The following is a 19,893-nucleotide window of genomic DNA, read 5'->3' as shown; positions in this document are numbered from 1 at the left end:
TTTCCCCTGAGAAAAACACCACGCCTGTCTTGGTCGCATGATAACAAAACGCCGCGCCAATGAAGTTTGAAAAAAAAAAAGCCAGAATGCCGGAAACACCGCAAAGTCGTATGCACACATGTCGTGAGTATTGTACCACCTTCAAAGCTTTGCCGCAAGATAGGAGATCTATGAGATAGCTTCGAGAGTCGTTTGGGGACGAGATGGACAATTGTGATTAATGCGAGTTTGTGAAAATAGTAGCCCCCACGTCTTGATGCCGAAGAAGCCAAGACCGTCAGTCGATGCGTTGAACACCCAAAACAGTACCGCAGAAAGAGAAATCTGTTCTATGCGAGTGAAGCCAGAAATATGTGTCCTGTCTCATGAAACGTTGGGTCATGGTCGTTTATGCCGAACATAATTTGTGCAGGGTTTGTTGTTGAAGTCATTTACTGTCATTGTCAGGCTCGACTGACTTGGCTCGCCGATGTCCGACTGCGCTCGTCTTCCTCTAGAACGTCACTGAGCCGAGTTGGATGGTGGTGTCGAGGCATTTGTTCCCAACCGGGAGCCGCAAAACTTTGTCCTGAGTAGTCGGGTTGTCCAGTGTACGTGCCTGCCCACTGGGAACTGGACGGTGGGTAATTTGTCTGTTCAGCCTGAGAAGTCGGGGTTTCATCATAATCATCTGCTTCTCGGTTAGCATCTTGCTCACATCAGTTGGGCAGTGTCAGGTACAGGAACACGTACCTTCGTCGTAACCAGCTTCGGACTCGGCAGCATACTGAGCTTGGCGAGGAGGTTCATTGGTCGGAACGAAATATCCTGGGTGGTTGTCCGGTGAAGAAGCGCGAGGTTGAGAAGTCGTGGACTGAGCATAGTCGGGGTATTGAGGTCCTTGGGCAGCAATGTATTCCGAAGTGTCGGCGGTTTGCTGGCTTTGCGAACGCTGGTGACGGCTTGGCTCACGGCTCGGGACACTTTGAGTCATCACGACAACGGGCACTCCCCCAACAGTGGTTGGAGCGCCCTGCTGCAAAGCAGCGACACGCTCACGCTCTTCCTGTTCGCGGCGACCAAGCTCCTCCCACGCCCGGCGGGCTTCTTCCTTGGAGATGAGCAATTCGCGTCGCATTTCGGTAACCAATTTCTGAAGCTTGGCGTTCTCAGCTTCGTATTTCGCCGCATTGTCAGCAGCCTCAATTCGTCGCTGTTGCTCCTGCTCAAGTTGAGCGTGCAGGGTAGCATTGACTTCCTGATGACGCTCTTCGGCAGAACGAGTTTCGTAAAACCAACGTTGAAACTTCCTCTCAGTACTCGCACGCAGTCTCTGCAGTTCGACAACGGCATGGAATAGATTAGCGCCTGCAGCCGACAAGTCTGCAACTTGGCGAGAGAGCTGAGACGATATTGGGTTTCGCTCAGCCTCATCTGTATTTTCCTGAAGCCTGCGCAACCAAAAGCTGGTCATACCTTCCCAGTGCGCAGACAGGGCCTCCCAGCGCTCAAAAGCATGAGGAAACGAATTCTTAACCCGACTGGAGCCCATGGCTTGTGATGTCGAGTCCGCGCCAGGTTGCGATGGGACTGCTCCGGCACCCGGCTGGGGCGTAGAGCTAAAGTTCTGCGGGGTCTGAGCATTTCTAGGTCTCAGTGGAGGTGGGATAGCAGAGGGTTGCTGCTGGGCCAAGGATGATGAAGGCATCCGGGTGTGGCCACTGGCTTCCTGGGCACGCTGTTGTCGTCGCTGAGAAGCTGGGTCACTGGGGGTGTGGCTGATCTCTGGAGCAGCGCCAGCAACGGGAGCTCTGCGCTCAGCAGCACGTCGCCGAGACTCTTCAAGCAAACGAGCCTCTTCTTCAGCACGAACGCGCTCCATCTGCTCCCGTTCGGCTCTCTGTCTCGCTTCGCGCTCGGCACGCTCTCGCATGATCATCCTAGGGCCACGAATTACTTGCTGAGGGGATCCAGGTTGGGCTGGAGGCGCTGTTGGTCGCGTGGTCGCACCCCCATTGCCGTTGGTGGTGGTAGGGCCACTACCAGCAAGAAGGTCGGCCATCGAAGCGTTTTCTTCGACAAAGTCAGGCGAAAACGAATTGGGCTGGCGAAGTGCTTCCTCAAGGGTCCAAAGGATGGCGCTTTGGGTCTGCTTGGAGAGGCTAAGGAGGGGGTGAGGCGGCTTGTCCTTGGTAGAGGAAGAAAGGCGCTGGTGAACGTAGAGATATGGCAAGCCAGTGGAGGTCTCTTCGTCGTCGTCACTGAGATCCTGGGAGAGCTGTCGTCGAAGGGAACTGAATACCTGTTCGGGTTGACCAAAGCTGTTGCGAGCACCGGGAAGAGAGAATATCGGCGGTGGGACAGCTCCACCGGCGGCTGCCTCAAAGTGCGGTCGGCGCTGGGTCACGGAAGGTCGTGGACTGGGAGTAGCCGAGAAGCGCGGAGTGCGACGGAGAGTCCTGTGTGAAGACGGTGTGGGGGTTCTGTCTTCGCGTTGCTGGGGCGTGACAGTGCCGGGGCGAGGTTGGAAGGTTTGCTGCTGCTGTTGCTGACGCTGGAAAAAAGACGGGGAGGTTGGGTGGTGGAAATCGCTAGGGTCGCGAAGGGAACCTTCTTGACTGCCAGCAGCAAGGTCTCCCAAAGCACCAGCGGGGGCTGGTGTGGTCGACAAGGCGAAAGCGGGACTGCCACCACTCAGCGTGGTGACGGCGGTGGCAAGGGTCTGGGGACGGGGCTGGGAGCTGCTGTCGGGTTGCCAGATCAGAGGCTGTTCCTGATCAAGGATTCATGCAATGATGGTGGGGTTGGTGTATGAGCTGTTGCGGAGCTTCCAGCTGGCATTCACTCACCGTAGGAATTCCGGAAAGCCGGGAATCTTGGCTCTGAGAGACCACAAAGCGCAAAATTAACAATGGTGTGGAGGGAATGTAAGAATGGAAGCAAGATTGTGAGGTCCTAGACCATCCGGGGGATCCAACAGAGCAGAGCAGCAAAGGACACAGCTGCGGCTGCGTGGAGGTGCGAAAAAGCTGGAGGTCGGGAGACTTGTTGACCTTGGAAAATGCGTGGCTGGAAGGCCAAAAATTGCCGAACGAGTTTGGTGGTTGGACGGATATGCGCGCCCCCTCAAAATCCAAGCGGCGCGCAGTCAGCAGCGCCAAAACAGAGAATAAAGATTAGGCGCGTTGTCCCAGAGCCTCTGGCGCCAATTACTTGTCGGGTCCAGCGACAAAAAAACGTTCGGAATGTGTGCGTGTGTGTGCGCGCGGAAGATGAGGCTGCCAACGATTAGACAAATTAGTTATTAGCACAGCACAGCTCGGTGACGACAATGATGTCGTATCGCGACCCTCCCGCAAAACCCAAACACCCAACCCACACTCGACCCGAGAGAGATCACCTCGCGGTACCTCACTTTCGACCTCACTCACCAATTGTGTGTCACTGCCGCCTGATTAATGACTGTGAGGGGTCTGGTCCCGCTGTTCAAACGAGTGAATATGCAAGGAGTGTAACTGGTCAGAAGCACATAGCGAGGACGAGAGCCAATGGCTGGCAACGGGCGTTCAATCCACTGTCGAGTTGGAACGAAGTGGTGAAGATGGGAATCAAAAAAAAAAAAAAGACGGCCCCGAGGTCCGCGATTTCGGGGGTAGAAGCAGACGGGAACAACGCCAGGGCCACCCTCCGCTACGGTGATTGAGAGATCGCTGTTTCGCCCAGAGCTGAGCCTTAGCGGGTGCACGGACTCATAGCAGCTCTCGCTTGTTTGGTTTTAACGGAGATGGATATGCACGAGATCTCCAGCAAAAGAAGCTTGAAAGACAGGGCCGTGGTGGGTTGGTGATAAAGGGGGCCTGAAAGGAGAGGAAGATCAGATGAATTGGGCTTCCTCGACCTTAAACATCCATCCATCTCATCAGACCGAAGCTGTCAGCCTGCCTTGTGCCTCCATGCAATGCAGCTTCGGACCCAACAAGCATAGAGACAGTCGACGGGTCGGTCGGGCGGATGGACTTTTGATTTCAGGATACCAGTTGCTAATTACAGACAGGCCAGTAGTACGAAGAAGAAGCTGAAGAATAGCTTCGAGGTGCAGCATGCGGCTGTGCAACATTGAGCTTGGAATATTAATGCCTGGCAGAGATATACGAACGGACAGAGCTCCGTCATCTGAAGTTTCGGCCATCAAGCTTGCTGCCTGTCCCCGTGCCCTGATTTGCTCGGTTTGCGCGGACGAGCAGACGAACAGACGAGCAGAGCGCCAGACAAACAACAAGACAATAAGCACAACGCACAAAATGAACAAAGTGGAAGGGCTGGTGAGCGCCCAACTTGGATCAGAAAGTCGGGAGGCTGGGCCACTGAGGCTTGAGATGGAAGCTTGGAAAAAGGCACAAGCTCACAGAAGGAAGAGGGGCTCTGAGCTGGCAGTACATAAAGTGTGGGTGACGAAACATCAGAGATCTCCTGTCCAATCAGAGGCCAGAATCAGAACCCCAACGATCCCAATAGGGCGGTACGGAGCAGCAGGTGTGCCCACACCATCTTCCATCCCAGCCCTGGCCTGGCCTTGGACCGCGCATCTCAAATTCAGGCATTGCTTGTGTCGCGATCCATCGATCTGCTCCATCTGGTTGTTCTCGAAGCTATTTCTGTGCATCATAGGGTCCTCTGGTCTGAACTTCATCGAAGACCAAGATTTCGATGCCCCTTCTATGCTTATGAAGCGCCCCATCTCGCTTGTTTCCATCATGGAAAGTTTGCTCAATCCAACAAGAATACGCTGACCGCCGATTTCCCCTTTAATTGCCGAGAGCTGGCCACCGGGGCATCCCGCTGTGTGGAGGCCCGGAAGGACGGCTCGGCCCCGGGAGATGGCAGATGAAAGGGGTGATGGTGGGGCCGCCAATTCGGCTCTGTCGACGACTTTTGAGAAAAATAAGCTCACACGATGAGTTGCTCTCGTGTAAAATCCCCCCCAACTGCAACGGTCTTTTTAGTAAACGCTGTACGCGGTAGTGCAATAAACCCCTCCGCGGCCCTTGGATCTCACCGGGGCCGAGATTTAGAGCAACTACTTTGTAGTGTGGTGTCCGAAACACTGGCTTTCGGGCGATGATCGTCAGCGACATGTTGAAAACTCCCGGCATGTCACGGTTCAGATGAAATCGAATGGCTAAACTTTCGATGATGGAGCCTGACCGTTGATGACAAACATCTCGCTTTGGTCAACACTGAAGCTATTCGCAACAAGCTACACATGTCTCCTTGATTAGACACCAAAAATACTTGTGCCATGTTATTGAAAAGGGCAAGTCTAGGTTATCATCTTTCTAAGAAAATCACTCTATGTTTGCGAATCATTTCTAACATCGGCTACAGGTATCTCACTTGCAAGTTTACTTTCACTCATTATGGTAGAGTCGATGCGCGACATGATACCTCCCTGTGACGAGAGTGCCTCGAAGCCTTTCCCCCGTGTTCTCCGGATTGTCAAGTTCCCATGAACAGCCACAGTCGAACTGACCCTAACGCCACAGCTCATGCACTCCGGCTCCGGGAAGCACGATGTAATGGACCGCGGGCTCAGAAAAATGTTGCCTTGTGAGATACAGGTCTGACTGAAAAGCCTTCTCTTTTCAACATTTTCAACAATCTATCGTGTTCGGGGTTTTATCACTTAGTTATCACTTTTTCTTCTATCGTCGACAGCCCTGATCCTATTTTACCTCTCGAGCAAGTATACATTAAGTATCTGGCAAGAAGGGTTCATATTGCCGCGCCATTCAATGCAAGCCCAAACGGATGAAAGTGCTGCCGAAAGTTGTTGCTGAAGAGGTGTCTAAGACAACTTCACTTTCTCGGCACTAGCCGCAGAGGGCGAGACCACCACAAGGATCGGAGAAATGCTTTCGCCCAAGCAGGTTCAAATTCCTGGGTTCTCACTTCCGCAAAGGGGTCTGTCCGTCCTCGAAGGATCACACGCTTTACCGGGAAGGATTGGGTCACGGGTATGTCATGCAGCCATTGGGATATGGTCGGCGAACTCGAAGGTCTTACTCCTAGCACAAACAATCTCCTTGGATACCTGACCAAAAGTTCGATACTCATGTTGGAGAGGGTAACATGATGTGAATACGAGTGCCAAAGTTGGTTAACTCAAGGAACCAGGTACAGTGCAGGTCTCTCCTTGGAGCCAGACATCTACCTGACTTCATCAGTTTGTCCTGTTTCATCGAGTGTTTTCGCCGGTGTGGTGTGACTGCGCCAGTGTGGCGTTGTCTACCACTTATACCCAGCACCATAGCATTGGCACCCCTTGGGTTGGGGTGATCAAGCAAGCCATTCTCATCGTCCCCTTGAGCAATGCAAACGGCATGGGAGACCGGCATCTGGCCTTTAATGGGTTCTGCCTGCTCGTAGTTCTTCAAGTCACCGCATTTTTCTAACAACACAAGCAACCAGATATCTCACACGCGACTTCTATTGATGTGATGCTTTCGATTTGCCCTCTGGCACTTTCGCCAACCCTCATCTTGGTAAAGACTGAATAACCAACTCGATAGGTATGTCACAGTCCAATGAGTCAACAATAGCAACGAGTTATTCCGTCAGCCCAGTTGGCCCCTACCCCTATAGCGGACTACAAACTCTTGGTCTCTTCTTCCTAGGATTCTTCCCGCTTCTTTCGATCACGGCCTGTGTTTTACGAGTATGGAGTCGGCGTCTCTGTCAGGATTTGGGACTTGGTGAGTGTTCACTCATCTTGAAATGGCCAGTCCACGACTAATTGTGTTTGCAGACGACTATTTGATATTTGTTGCCACCGTGAGCGATAACATTTACCGCGTCTATGTTGAAGCTCTATGCTAAGCATTTCACGCAGGGCTTCGCAATTCCGCAGGGTGTTTTTGCAGCCCTCTGTAAGTCCGCCATGTCTTTTGAAATGTCCGGGCAGACACCTGATAGATGAACCCAGACATGCGAGCCGGCTATTGGGGCATTCACGACATCGACATCCCCCCTCATCCTGCCAATCAGGGTCTGTTCTTTGCTTATCTCAACCGCGTTTTTTACAGCCCTCTGCTTGCTTTGGTCAAGATATCCGCGTTGCTGTTTCTCCTCAGGCTGGGCGGGACCAAACACTTCGTGCACATCTCATGTCGAGCTCTGATCCTGTTCAACATCCTACAGGTGTGTGCCTTCCTCCCAGCGACGATCTTCAACTGCACCCCTGTGGAATATGTGTGGACGAAGCCGGCTGGATCAGGAAAGTGCTTCAACTCCGGCCTATTTGCAGTAGCGCTAGCCTCAACAAACATCGTCACCGATATCTTGACGCTCCTGGTTCCGTTCGTTGCCTTCAAGGACCTGAGGCTCGGATGGAGGATACGTGCGGCACTCCTTACCGTCTTTGCTTTGGGAGCCGCGTAAGATAGAAACCGCTCTCCCAGACATTTGAAATGATGCTAATGTCAGTTTGCAGTGTCACATGCATCAGCATCGTACGTCTCTACTCTGTCATTCGCGTCTGGTATCTTAGACCGGCCGATGGCCATTATACGATTGGCTACACGACCAATACCATCGAGGTGAACCTGGCCATTGTTACAGCAACAATACCAGCGCTGTGGCCGCTCGCGCGTGTGTGGTTCCCGGATGTGTTTGAGTCGATGGGGATCAATCGGCCCTATCTCTATCCGGACATTGAGGTTCAGGTCCGTGCCAGCGTGGGCCAGCAAATAACATCGCCTGCTCTCCGTGCGAAAACATTGTGGCTTCCGCGACGGCCGCACACGCCCAGCTACATCAGGGGATCTGCTTCTCCACCTACCGCCCCGGGGGACCGGGAAGGAAACACAAGACACAGGGGACTCGCGGACTGGCAGAGACAGAATGCGGCAGTGGTGGAACGAGATGAGGACGACTATCACGGCATTACCCGATGGATAAACACAAGCACTGAACCGCTTGCCGAGCAGGACGACGAGGATTTCTTGATCATTCAAAAGACAGAACCGAGCAGATGAGGGGCGCACCGATTACACATAACACACTATCCTCTGAAATGAGGGTGAAATTTGGGTGTTTTCACTGGGAGGCTTCATGGGCGGACAGCCATGGCGTTTGATGACGGTTAGGTTTGGGCAAATAGGATGTTGGCGTTGGAAGATCTGGATTGTATCACAGATCAGCTCAGGGTTCTAGCATGGCAATTTTTTTTTGGATTTTGGGATGGGATTTTCAGACACACTTGCCACAGACGGGGCAGGCCATATCATGCTGGCCACATTTTCCTTCCTCTTGGGTCATTTTTCCTTTTTTTTTTTTTTTTTCCTTTGCGATCTTGGGGCCTTTCTCCCTGCATCAAGGTGTCAGCCCTGCATTTATGTTGCCATATCTGGGGATTTACGGATGCAACATGCACTCTTTTCCAATGTCACGACTGGAGATCGGGTAGGTTTCATGACAAATTTTGCTTTTTGCTTGCTGCGCCCCTTGTGGGCGGTCACGTTGTGGTACAGAATCAAGACTTCATAGAAACCGAATATGCCGACTAATCACATTGGAAAACCTCGCGAATTATCTTGGGAGTTTATTTACACTGAGTCAAGTCCCATTACCTATCTTCAAGGCAATGATAAGTATATTTCAGCATCCGTTTCTCAACTAGCGGCTTATATTATTTTGTCCACAACAATGCGTTGTCGCCGTTGGCTAGAGACTAGAGCTGCATGTCTCTGGTTTGCTTTTGTTGAAACAAAATCGGAGGTTTTCACGAGACGCAAGCATGTCGGAAGAGCATGGTTACGGGAGGGGGAAAAACTCTTTTTCTGTTTGATTCCAAACGCACCACTATCACAGACAGTCGAATGCGGTGATGTTGGACGTCTAGGCCAAGGCAACGTTGATGTGGATGCGCATAGGACCCGCTACCCGGCAGTCGACCCCGGGCCAAGAAAGCAAACCCCACAAGGCTTACATATAAGTTGCAGCTGCAAAAAAGGAATGATTGGATGTTGAGAGCGAAAAGGTGGAGTCCAAACTGGGGATGATTGCTTCTCCCAACTTCAGGTTGCTCCCTTTCCAAACGGGCGACGACAACCTCCCTCAACAAGATGGAACAAGTGGAAGCAACAGTTGTCAGCTCTTCTTTGCTTCTGACCGTCTCCCTTTTCTCACTGTCTTCCGTCCCCCGCAGTCACCATTTTCATGATTTCTGACAGAGGAGTTGTTCGCGCTCAAACAGCAAACAGACCATGGCACCATCCCTCCGCGAAGATGACATCCGCCCACGGCCACGGCAGTCCCAAACTTGCCTGCGGCCTATCGATGCTGCTTCGATTGACGACAACTGTCTCGCAGTCGAGGCGCATTTACCTTTTGCGGCATGGCAACGGCAACGGCAGCTGGGCTAGGCTCTGCTTGCGCAATGACTGATCACATATCCGACCCGCTTCGTAGAGGCAATGCGCGGGTTGGCCACCATGTCTCGGTCCTTCGGCCAGTCGTGACACTGGCACTGGCACTCTGCCTTTCCAAGTTTTTACAGTCTCTTATGCTCACTCTGTAAAAGCGGGGGCAGGAATTGCTGGATACGTCGAGACAGTTCTCCGTTGGTGGTTTGATGGAGTCGAGCTGGGACAAGACATGTCCACATACACAAACATCACCCGGACAGGTAATATCTCCAGCCATCCGTTTGTGAGGGCTTCATCCTGACGAACAAATCGGACGAGAGGAAACCATCTTCTCGGTGTATCAGCCTCGGCCCGGCAACTTTCATCACAAAGTTTTGTGGTGTTTCCTGGCGGGCAGTTGCTTGCTTTCCTTTTTCCTCCTGTCTCTGTCTCCGGAGCCCGATACGTCATCTGATGGCAGCCGTCTAAGCGGAGGACGCGAGCCTGTTGCATTCCGCTCGGGCCCAAGCAGTAAGGGTCCATATCCCCTATATCATACCTTACCTCCGCATTGCTGTGTTGACCTCACCCCTTCATTCCTTGTCACCACACCCTCTTTTCCTCCCTCACTTTGTTTATGTTAGGGCTCTTTCCAGGGAGTGTGGCGTCCCAGAGGCTGCGCTCACCAAGGCTGAGTCTGAATCTCTGGCTCGTTCCTGCCATATATGGCTGGCCCCCTTCTCCACTCCTTCGATTACAAGGCTATCCCCAACTCGAAGTTTTGCCTCCTTCGCAAGCTGTTTCTAAAAGCATCACGCTCCCTAACAAATTCTGCTCGGCACACCCTCAGAGCACTTTCCACACGTGTGGCACGACGGCCCAAGATGGACTGTCATGCGGACACCACCGAGCTTGCCGCTCTTTTACACACTGCTCCAAAGCCCCAGATGACAGCGAACTACTTTCGGTCCCGCACAGATTCTGTCAACATCTGTCCCCACGATGCTCCTCTGAAAGTTCGGGATTCCCTTGGATCTGATGGTTCTGTTCCAGGGATGATAGAAGATCACGACTCGGTCGTCTCGGCGGACGACGACTACCAGAATGGGATTCCAGGAACTCGACCCGGGTTGTGGGATCCCTTATGGTATTTCGGACGGCGCGGCCGGGATAGATCGGAGCACTGCCGTTCTATCAGTCCCACTGACAAATCGAGGCGGCAAGGATATGCCCAGTGCTCCGCGAAGATTCAAGAAGATCGACCAACTACGCGCGGCCGAGCATCTAGCTCCGACAGCCAGAACGAGGCTTTTCCTTGGCCCATTGTTGAACCCTGCGTGGAACAACCACGCCCTCCTACCGCAACATCTGTGACATTGAGACCGTCTTATTCACTTTTCCCTCTTGCAGCACCTCAACGACGACCTCCGGTTTCTCCGTTGCGCGTTTCGTCTCTTCCACGACAGCCTGGTTCGGGTACGGCATCGCCTTGTTCGTCTCTACCAAATAGCCGGCGGCCCAGCATCGACACCAGAATGCATTCATCCAATGTTCAGATTTCGCCACCGATCAGCCGGCCTGGCTCGTCGAACGCAACGACCCCGACTCTGGCACAGTACGCTTCCACAGCAGCCAGCTCAACAGCCTCGATCCCATTGCTCTATCAAATGCCAGCACCGCCATCCACCTTTGAAGCATCACCGCCGATATCTCCTCTGGACAAGTCTCTTCCTGATCCTCCTAACTGGAGGCAGTCTATCAGCAAACGTCCTTCTATTGCTAACCTTCGCAAACTCTCACTGTCCAAGTTTTCCACTCGCTCATCACCCACCTTGGCGGACTTGGTAAAGTCACATTCTCGATCTCCAACGGACGACATTCCTCCCACCCCAAGCCTGCTTTACCCACCCAGCACCTCTGCCTCGAATCAGAAATTCTTCTCAGACTTGCACACCCGTCCTTTACCCCCCCTTCCCAAACCCACCGATCTGTTAGGACAAGCTCCGCCTCCACCACCAAATATTTCTGTCTTTGAAATCGACTCCGACTCTGACGAGGACGACTCGGATTCAGACTCGGACATCGACCCAACAGGTGCCGACTCCGGGAGAAGGAAGAAAAAGAGGAGTTTTGCCAAGAGGTTGATGAGGGGGTTTGTCCCACACAGCAGGAAGGGGAGGAGTGCGAGTGAGAGTGCGCCTTTGACTTGCACTCCAGAGCCCGAATCAACATCATCACCTCAAGCAGCGGCCCCTACGGGGAGGAGGAGGGCCGGGACAGTAGGGAGTACTGTTGAGTCTCTGCATCATCACGAGAAGCTAGGGAAGCCGTGGATGAGGAGGCAGAAGAGCGGGGAGGTGATGAGCTGGGGGAGGTTCTTGAGTGGGAAGAGGGGGTCTACTTGATCTCACGACTCGAAGGCTCCAGATGGCATATGGGATTGGGTGGGTTGCTAATGGCTGGTTTATGACAAACAAAAAGCTTATGATGAATACGACACACACACACACACATATATATGTATACTTTTACACACACAACGCATTCTCCTGTGCCTTTTTTCTTGTTTCAACAAAATTACACTCATTTTAGGGTTTTCTTATATGTAACAAAAGTTTTGCTCTATTTCAGACTTTCGTTCATTTCGTATAGATATTTCCCACCCTCCCCCCCTTCTTGGTGTTTAAAATGGATTGTTTGAAGTGTGGCGATTTTGTTTCTTACCATCAGTGTGTCAATTCTCTCAGTGTGTGTCATTCATTATTACTTGCCGCCTTTTCCTGCAAGAGTGGAGCTGGTTTTCTTTTACAGACTGTTGTGTACATTTTACCTAAACGGGAAAACTGTTTTTGTTTGTGGTGCGTGTCAAAACCCGTAAGGATTGTTCGTTGCCACGTGGGATGGTATTGTCCGTTCTCTCTCGCTTTTCTATTCTTGTGTAACACACGTGGGAGGAGAGGCGCGTCGGTATGTATGTCCATACCTCACGGCATCGGAGGGAAGGATTGTGGTTATGGGTGAGGAAGGGTGGTGGTGATTCAAGGGATGGAATGCTGAGTGAGGGCTGATCGGTGAGGGGTGTGGATACCGGCACTTGCAAGAGGATCATCGATCGGAGGGGCGGAACCGATCGGAATTAGACCGATGTGGGTTATGGTTTTGTTTGTAGGGAAGCTGAATGCTCCGTTCAGCTGCTTCGAGACTTTAGGGAGGAGACAGTATAGGGGGGCCTCTAGGGTTATGAAGGGAAAGGGTCATGTGTTTGGGGAACAGTAGGGGGGTCGGGATATCGTCGATGGGAGTTGGGAAGGGGAAAGTTGGGAAAGGTGTTGGATCAAATAACTTTCTTTAGACGATTTAGAGTTTTGGGTATACAAGGGAGAGGGAAACAATCGTTTCTTCAAAGGGTTTTTGGAGTTTTAAAACTTGGCAGAGGGAGGGTTGCTTTGGAACTTGGGAGGGAAAAAAAAGGAGGGGTTGGGGTTTGGGCAGGGAGCAATTCTTCAGAGGGTTCGGGTTGCGCTCTGAGTTAAGGGATGAACTTTGCCCCGCGACCTGGCTGCAAGTTTTACTTTGCCACGAAGAATATTATTCCCTTACGTACTGAGATGGTTCGGAGGAGGGGTTGTTCAATGAATAGCTTCTTGAGGCGGGAAAGGGGCAGGACGAGGCATGACGAAGCAGATGGTGTGGCAAGAGTGCAAGGGAAGTGGCCGGAAAGCCAAGGGCATTGAAAAGTACTGAAAAAAGGAATCGCCAAGTGTGTTTCTGAATATGTATAGAATCATGTATTGATATACTCCAAGTTGAAACATGGTAGATAGGTCTAAAGAACATTGTCTAGATAATTACCGCTCGTCCTTACAGCCCCAAGATGGCTGCTTTGGTAGCCCAGTCCTATTTGTTGATTCAAGCATATCCAAAACCTCAGACTGGAGATATGGAAAATCACAGTTCACAGGTCCACCAAGATCTCAAGAACAAAGCTGAATATTAAAGCTGCTATCAAACCCGCTACCAACCAAACTAAAAATGTTTCCAACCATGCCATTCCCTTATCCATTTTTCAATCCCAACATCCCAACCCAAGCCGCTCTATCCCTCCATCTTCACATCCTCCCCCGCCCCATCCACCTGCCCACCAAGCACCTCCCCAATAGCCCCCCCAATAACCTCCACCTTATCCCCTTCAAACATCCCCTTCCTAAACCACCTCCCCGCCGCCGCATCCCTCACCCTCTGCTCCCCATCCAACCTCTCCTTCGCCTTCCTCGTCAGCTCCCTGACATCATACTTGACGGATTTCACCAGTATATCCCTCCACTGTCTATGCGGAGGGCACTTCTTCCTCGTGCACATACCCCCCTTGTAATTCCCGCTCGTCGCATCCTCCCCCTTGAGCCACTTTGCCTGTTCCTCCTCGTCCATATCCTCCAACTTGCCACTCTTGAAGATTTTAACCCCCGAGTCAGTCTGAAGAAAGAGGGAAAACTGGTGCGGCGTCCCAATGTGATCTAGACGAACGTCGTAACCGCAGACGTCTTTGTTGTAGGGTGTGGAAGGGGACGAGATGGCGGTGTCTCTGCGCTCGATGGCGATGTTGATGAGCTCGAGCATTTTCTTGTAGAGGAGCATCTCCTCGCCTAGCTCTTGTCGTTTCGCGAGGGAGGTGGAGAGGAAGTCTTCTTGTTCTGGGGTGAGGAGGTTGGGTGGGGGGTTGGTCCAGAAGTCTGGGGGGAGGGAGAGGTTTGCTTGGCCGGGGATGATGGAGAGGGTGGAGGAGGTCTGTTGTTGTGCTTGTTGGTAGTATGAAGCCATGACAGGCGAGTCGAGGAGAGATATGAAGTCTTCTCTTGTGAGGTCGTCTAGGATGCTGGTAGGTTTGCTGGATTTGGATCTTGGGGCTTTGGGAATGGTGCAGACGAGGTCGTTCCACCACATTTGGCAGTGATCGTCTGAGCAGAATATGGATGGGCGCTCAGGGTCCCCAACCCGGGCGGCGTTCTTGCAGCTTGAGTAGCTGCACATCTTTTTGTAGCGGGTGACATAGTCCCGGTCGGGATCGCTGCAGTTGGGACAGATGTATTTCTGGACGAGATTCTCGCCAGTCCACTTATCCATGCCGATGCAGTCGCCGTGAAACCAGTCCTCACAGCGATCACACGCTATCATGAACCTGTGGTTATCAGGTCCGCGACAGAGGCAGTACGGCCCGCTGTCAGACTCGCTGGCTCCTCCAGCAAGGTCGCTGCCGATATCTCCATTGAGTGATGGGGCACCGGATCCTACGCCCTTGGTGGTTTTGCCTGCCTTCTTTTTTGGGCCCATGCTGGTATTGCCGCCGGGGCGAGATCTTTTTGGTGGTTTGATGATGGTTGCAGTTCCCTTTTTCCTCCTGCTTACTGGAGGCTTGGTCGTGGTTGGTTTCGTAGAGTCGCCAGCAATCGAGTCCTGATCAAAGCCGTATTCACTGCTGGGGGGTGGGTGCTTTGTTTGTGTTTCTTCAGAGGACGAAAAATTGGCTTGAGCAGAAAGAGTGGGCAAATCTGCTGCGGGTTGCTCCTCTTCCCGTACGGTTTGTGGACTGTTTGACCTTTCCGTTTTTATTGTGGTTTGACTGTCTGAAGGTAATAGCTGATTGCTATTGCCCGTCGCAGCTTCTGGGTCGAGGGTGAAAAAAGACGTTGAGAACGCCATCGTTTACTTCACCTGTGGGATACCAGGCCGGGACGCAGCTGTTTTGTTGGCGACTTTATATACATGGCACGCTTGAATGTGCCTGTACAGACATGAAATGAGATGGAGTAATCTTTCAGAGCGTCGAATGTACAGATAGAGAAGCATGTTTGGAAGCATCAATTGATGAAGAAAGAAAGGGATGAACTCGAAGGTGAGATGCTTACAAGCATATCAGAGGAAGAGATGTATGCGATAGATGAATTTTTGGTTGTCAGCTGGGGTTCAATTGGCTGTGCTAGTGGCTTAGCGGGGCATGTGTCAGACTGGATGTATATAACCGAACCGCGGGATGGCCTGTTCAGGAGATTTTGGGGCCATTTGGGAGCTTTGACTTGGAGCTTTTATCCGCACCCAGCACAATTGCGGTGTCCACCCCAAGGTCCTCCAGCAAAACCAACCAAAATGTCACAACCAGCGATGCGTGCCACATTTAACGTCCTGCCGAGGGCGGCAACTCGACAATGCCTACGATCCCTATCCACAGCTAGCAACATGGCTGCCAGAAGACCGACGACATCCTGCCTTCCGAAACCACAGACACAAACCTACCAGCCATTGGTTCAACGGAGATTCAAGTTCAAGACAGTGGAGGAGGCAAAAAGTCGCTATCGTTCTGGGGTATGCATCGGTCCTGTCCGTTGTGTGTTTTGGACGGAAGCTAATATGCGGGGCTGTAGCCATTCTCATGGAAGGCTGGTATTCTCTTCCTCATGACTGGCGCCGGGCTCCTGTTTTACTTTGAGAAAGAGAAGGAGCGCATGCAGCGCAAGAGGATAGCAGAGTCAACCAAGGGTGTTGGAAGGCCCAAGGTGGGCGGGCCGTTCAGCTTGATTGACCAGAATGGCAACACTGTTACGGACGAGGACTTGAAGGGGCGCTACTCTCTTGTAAGTACTGGCGTGTTCCTCTGAGTCTTTGACCTTATGCTGATTGAAGCTATGTTCCAGGTCTACTTTGGATTTACCCATTGTCCGGATATATGCCCCGAAGAGCTCGACAAGATGGCGAGAATGTTCGATCTGGTAGAGGAGAAGCGTCCTGGTGTGCTGGCACCTGTATTTGTGACATGCGACCCCGCGCGTGACGGTCCCAAGGAGTTGAAGGAATATCTTGCCGAGTTCCATCCCAAGTTTATCGGTCTGACAGGCACATACGACCAGATCAAGGCCATGTGCAAGGCCTACCGGGTTTACTTCAGCACGCCGACCGAAGTCAAGCCAGGCCAGGATTACCTGGTCGACCACAGCATCTACTTCTACCTTATGGACCCCGAGGGAGACTTTGTGGAGGCGCTCGGCAGACAGCACTCTCCCGACCAAGCAGCCAAGATCATCGTGGATCATATGAAGGAGTGGAAGGGACCCTTGAAGAAGGCCTAGAATTATGGCCACGTATCAAGGATGTATAACATCATGTACTATTGATGTATTTTGCAACAGCTAAAATGTACAATATCGCCATTCCATGCAGATTACCCTGGGAGTTTGGTGGTCATGTCAGTGAGCGGGATGAAGACAGGGGTTCTGAAAGAAGTGGTGATCTGGGGTACAGGTTGGATAAACGTTCAACAGCGCTCCGATCTCTCAACTCTTTTTATCCTCTAGATCATGTAATCCAGCCTAACCTCACTGGTTGTCGGCCGGCGCTTGGCAGCGAGTTTCCATTCCCTCGGGTCTGAATTGCATCATTGGGCTCTGCCAAATGGCCTGAGCTCGAAACAAAAAACAGCATTGCTCGCTTGCAGATAGCTACGTCATGGTCAAGCACGGGCCATTCAGCGATTGGTGGGGTGGAGGACCCTGTTCCTGATTCCTCTCGTCCTTTTCTCCACTGAAATCCCGACTTTTGTCACCGGGACACCGTCTTTTTTTCATTGCGCAACAGGCTACCTGCCGGTTTGAGCACGAGACCGTCTGAGCTCAACTACAGTTCTCCCCCCTTCACATGCTCATACCCTTTGCTTCCTAAACAACACAACTTGGTCTTGCGAGAGCTTCGGCAGCGTCTAGTCTTTTTGGGAAGCAAGCGTGGACGCTACCCCACGTATTCCATACGCCTTCTTATCTTGACGAGGGCAATACCCAATCATACGATACGGATTTGGCTGAAGAAGCGATACTGGTGTCACTGGGACACTTCCCTAATCGACGCAAGCGCCCGCCCCATCTCCCGGGTCCTCTCCTACAACTACAATTCCTCCTTGACCGTTGCCCAAGGGTAACATTCTACATCTCTCCCCGGATGCCCTCGGGAACCGTCACTCCGGCTTTCAAAGTATTTTGCTCGGGTGTTGCCGGTCCGTGGTGTTGACAACTCCCTCAACATGTCCGCACCCTCTCCAGCACCCTCTCCAGCACCCTCGGCTCAGCCGCTGCGTTCGGCTCTGAAGAACGACAATGATGGTGAAGGTTCCAAAACCCCGCCCTTGAGCGCACTGGCAAAAGGTCTGTCACTCACCTCATTGTTTAGCTATCACTTGTTCTGCGTAGCTCTGCTTGGTTTTCTTTGTTCTTTGTCACCCGTGATCAAATATTGACACCTCGCAGCCGTTCAGATTGCTGAACCTGAGTCGTCGCCTCACGATGAGGCCTCAGTCAAGAAGCAGTTTCCTGCAGGCGTTGGCAGGAGGCTGAGTGGACGCCCTGGTCTGTCTGCCACGCCGTCTAGGTCCTCGACTCTCAGCCAGACTCCCAGCATCGATGTTGCCGGCGAAACCGAGCTCACTGCTTCTCCGGTACCCATTGAAGAACCTCAAAACAGTGGCATCGCCTCCTACCACCGCCATAGAATTGATCGCGTGAGTGAGAAGTTGGTAGCTCAGGTGGCTGACTGGCTCCACCGAGAGAAAGCCAAGAAGGAGTCTAGAAAGAGTCGAAAGCATTCTTCGCGCCGCAAGTCACCTCCAGAGACGCCTGAAGCCGGTCGTCCTCGTGCCGATTCTCTCGAGTCTGATTCGAGTGAAGTGTCTCTTGATCGACTTCAGAGGATTATCGACGACAGCATGTCGGCTTTGGGACTGGGGTCTGTTCCTCACCTAGGACCTCGTCTAAGCAAGAAGCACCGGAAGAGATCTAGTAGGAGCCTCAGAGGTGCGGCATCATCGGACACGGAATTTTTCGATGGTGATGTTGTGGTTCCCAGCTGTGATGCGGCCCTCGACAACTCCAAGACCATGAGCTACACTGGAGGCAAGGCGGCCGACGACAACGCTTCTATCTCTAGCCGCAGGGAGGATAAAGAGAAGCAAGCCTGGACTGTATTCAAGAATGAAATCATTCGTTTGGCACACACGCTGAGGCTCAAAGGGTGGAGGAGGGTGCCCCTTGACAGCGGAGAGCAGATCTCAGTTCAACGTCTCAGCGGTGCATTGACAAACGCTGTGTATGTGGTCTCGCCGCCCCCTGAATCGGCACTGCTTCCCGCCGAGGGCAAGAAGACGCCAGGCAAGGTGCTGCTAAGAATCTATGGTCCCCAGGTGGAGCACCTCATCGACCGTGAAAACGAGTTGAGCGTGCTTAGAAGGCTGGCCAGAAAGAAGATTGGCCCTCGCCTGCTTGGCACTTTCTTGAACGGTCGGTTTGAGCAATACCTCAACGCTGCTGCGCTCACTTCGCAAAGCATGCGGGAGCCGGATACCTCTAGACAGATTGCTAAGCGCATGAGGGAGCTTCATGACGGCGTGGAGCTGTTGGAGGAAGAGAAGGACCTTGGCCCCAGTGTTTGGAGAAACTGGGACAAGTGGCTTGCCCAAGTCGAGAAGACTGTTTTGTTCCTCGACAAGCAATACAATGACGGGCCAAACGACCTGTCTCGTGGTCATAGCGACAGCTGGAAGAAGAAGGGTTATGTCTGCGGAGTGGAATGGCCGGCCTTCAAGGAGCTGGTCCGAAAGTATCGCGAGTTTCTTGATGGCCAGTATGGCGACCCGAAGAAGATCAGAGAGAAGCTTGTCTTTGCACACAACGACGCAAGTTGTATGCCCCAAAGGTGTTTGTTTCCAGCTACTGATGTTTGGTGCGCAGACTCAATACGGCAATATTCTCCGCGTCCGTCCGGACGATCAGAAATCACCCCTTCTTCAGCCCGCCAACGAGCACAAGCAATTGGTTGTTATTGATTTTGAGTATGCCGGTGCCAACATTCCAGGACTTGAGTTTGCCAACCATTTCTCCGAATGGACATACGACTATCATGACGCGCGGTACCCTCATGTTTGCGACACCGCCAAGTATCCCAACGTTGACCAGCAGCGCCGGTTTATCAGGGCCTATGTCGATCATAGGCCTAGGTTCCCGTATATTGACTCTGCCAAAAGCACGCCCGCCACGACACCCACAGGGACCGGACCAGGAACTTCTATTCACACGGCGGGATCTACAACCTCTATTGCTGACTTTATGCTGGATGCCCGCGTCCCAGCCGGTGGGTGGAAGGAGGAGGAGAGAAAGAGGGAAGCGGCGACGGAGAAGCGAGTCAAGGAGCTGATGGAGGAGACCAAACTCTGGCGCACAGCCAACAGCGCCCAGTGGGTTGCGTGGGGTCTTGTCCAGGCTAAGATTCCTGGTTTGAAGGTTTCCTCGGATGGCGAGGCGGAGGATGTGACTCCAGCCGAGGAGGAGACTGAAGAGGATGCCGATGCGTTTGATTATCTTGGATATACACAGACGAGAGCTTACTTTTTCCTGGGTGATTGTGTTCAACTTGGTTTGATCAAGTTGGAGGATCTTCCCGAGGAGACTAGGGGACGGGTGAAGATTGTTGAGGTTTGAAT

At 52.5% G+C, this 19,893-nt stretch overlaps 7 protein-coding genes across 7 annotated transcripts; 5 read left to right on the top strand and 2 right to left on the bottom strand.

Annotated features, from left to right (window-relative positions):
• Positions 1-443: 443 nt before the first annotated feature.
• On the bottom strand, positions 444-3,732 carry QC761_112870 (uncharacterized protein; the record flags this gene model as incomplete). The annotated part of the gene is made up of 5 exons (XM_062874568.1): positions 444-670; positions 733-2,752; positions 2,829-2,861; positions 3,411-3,430; positions 3,729-3,732. 5 exons carry the CDS (start codon positions 3,730-3,732, stop codon positions 444-446), a joined length of 2,304 nt encoding a protein of 767 aa, XP_062737874.1.
• Positions 3,733-4,950: 1,218 nt separating this feature from the next.
• On the top strand, positions 4,951-8,512 carry QC761_112890 (uncharacterized protein). The gene is given in 7 exon segments (XM_062874569.1): positions 4,951-6,153; positions 6,441-6,731; positions 6,785-6,810; positions 6,869-6,905; positions 6,962-7,412; positions 7,469-8,063; positions 8,078-8,512. 5 exon segments carry the CDS (start codon positions 6,551-6,553, stop codon positions 8,010-8,012), a joined length of 1,239 nt encoding a protein of 412 aa, XP_062737873.1. The 5' UTR covers positions 4,951-6,153; positions 6,441-6,550; the 3' UTR covers positions 8,013-8,063; positions 8,078-8,512.
• A 559-nt stretch (positions 8,513-9,071) lies between these two features.
• Positions 9,072-9,401, top strand: QC761_0015770 (uncharacterized protein; the record flags this gene model as incomplete). The annotated part of the gene is made up of 2 exons (XM_062872001.1): positions 9,072-9,125; positions 9,240-9,401. Exons 1-2 carry the CDS (start codon positions 9,102-9,104, stop codon positions 9,399-9,401), a joined length of 186 nt encoding a protein of 61 aa, XP_062737872.1. The 5' UTR covers positions 9,072-9,101.
• Positions 9,402-10,108: 707 nt separating this feature from the next.
• On the top strand, positions 10,109-11,788 carry QC761_112900 (uncharacterized protein; the record flags this gene model as incomplete). The annotated part of the gene is made up of 1 exon (XM_062874570.1): positions 10,109-11,788. The coding sequence occupies one exon, from the start codon at positions 10,109-10,111 to the stop codon at positions 11,786-11,788; it is 1,680 nt and encodes a 559-aa protein (XP_062737871.1).
• A 1,690-nt stretch (positions 11,789-13,478) lies between these two features.
• On the bottom strand, positions 13,479-15,080 carry SPP1 (COMPASS (complex proteins associated with Set1p) component; the record flags this gene model as incomplete). The annotated part of the gene is made up of 1 exon (XM_062874571.1): positions 13,479-15,080. One exon carries the CDS (start codon positions 15,078-15,080, stop codon positions 13,479-13,481), a length of 1,602 nt encoding a protein of 533 aa, XP_062737870.1.
• Positions 15,081-15,448: 368 nt separating this feature from the next.
• On the top strand, positions 15,449-16,501 carry SCO1 (Cu-binding protein; the record flags this gene model as incomplete). Its single annotated transcript, XM_062874572.1, has 3 exons — positions 15,449-15,740; positions 15,800-16,009; positions 16,070-16,501. Exons 1-3 carry the CDS (start codon positions 15,525-15,527, stop codon positions 16,499-16,501), a joined length of 858 nt encoding a protein of 285 aa, XP_062737869.1. The 5' UTR covers positions 15,449-15,524.
• Positions 16,502-17,445: 944 nt separating this feature from the next.
• QC761_112930 (uncharacterized protein) lies at positions 17,446-19,891 on the top strand (the record flags this gene model as incomplete). The annotated part of the gene is made up of 3 exons (XM_062874573.1): positions 17,446-17,566; positions 17,669-19,071; positions 19,124-19,891. 3 exons carry the CDS (start codon positions 17,446-17,448, stop codon positions 19,889-19,891), a joined length of 2,292 nt encoding a protein of 763 aa, XP_062737868.1.
• Positions 19,892-19,893: the final 2 nt, after the last annotated feature.

Source organism: Podospora bellae-mahoneyi, assembly GCF_035222275.1.
Source record: "Podospora bellae-mahoneyi strain CBS 112042 chromosome 1 map unlocalized CBS112042p_1, whole genome shotgun sequence".
NCBI classification, from domain to species: Eukaryota; Fungi; Ascomycota; class Sordariomycetes; order Sordariales; family Podosporaceae; genus Podospora; species Podospora bellae-mahoneyi.
This window is presented reverse-complemented; position numbering and strand designations above follow the sequence as displayed.

Coding starts and splice junctions, on each gene's coding strand:
- QC761_112890 (XM_062874569.1), top strand. CDS start 6,551: ATGTCACAGTCCAATGAGTCAACAATAGCAACGAGTTATTCCGTCAGC. Junction 6,732..6,784: donor CTGTCAGGATTTGGGACTTG/GTGAGTGTTCAC, acceptor TTGTGTTTGCAG/ACGACTATTTGATATTTGTT. Junction 6,811..6,868: donor ATTTGATATTTGTTGCCACC/GTGAGCGATAAC, acceptor CATTTCACGCAG/GGCTTCGCAATTCCGCAGGG.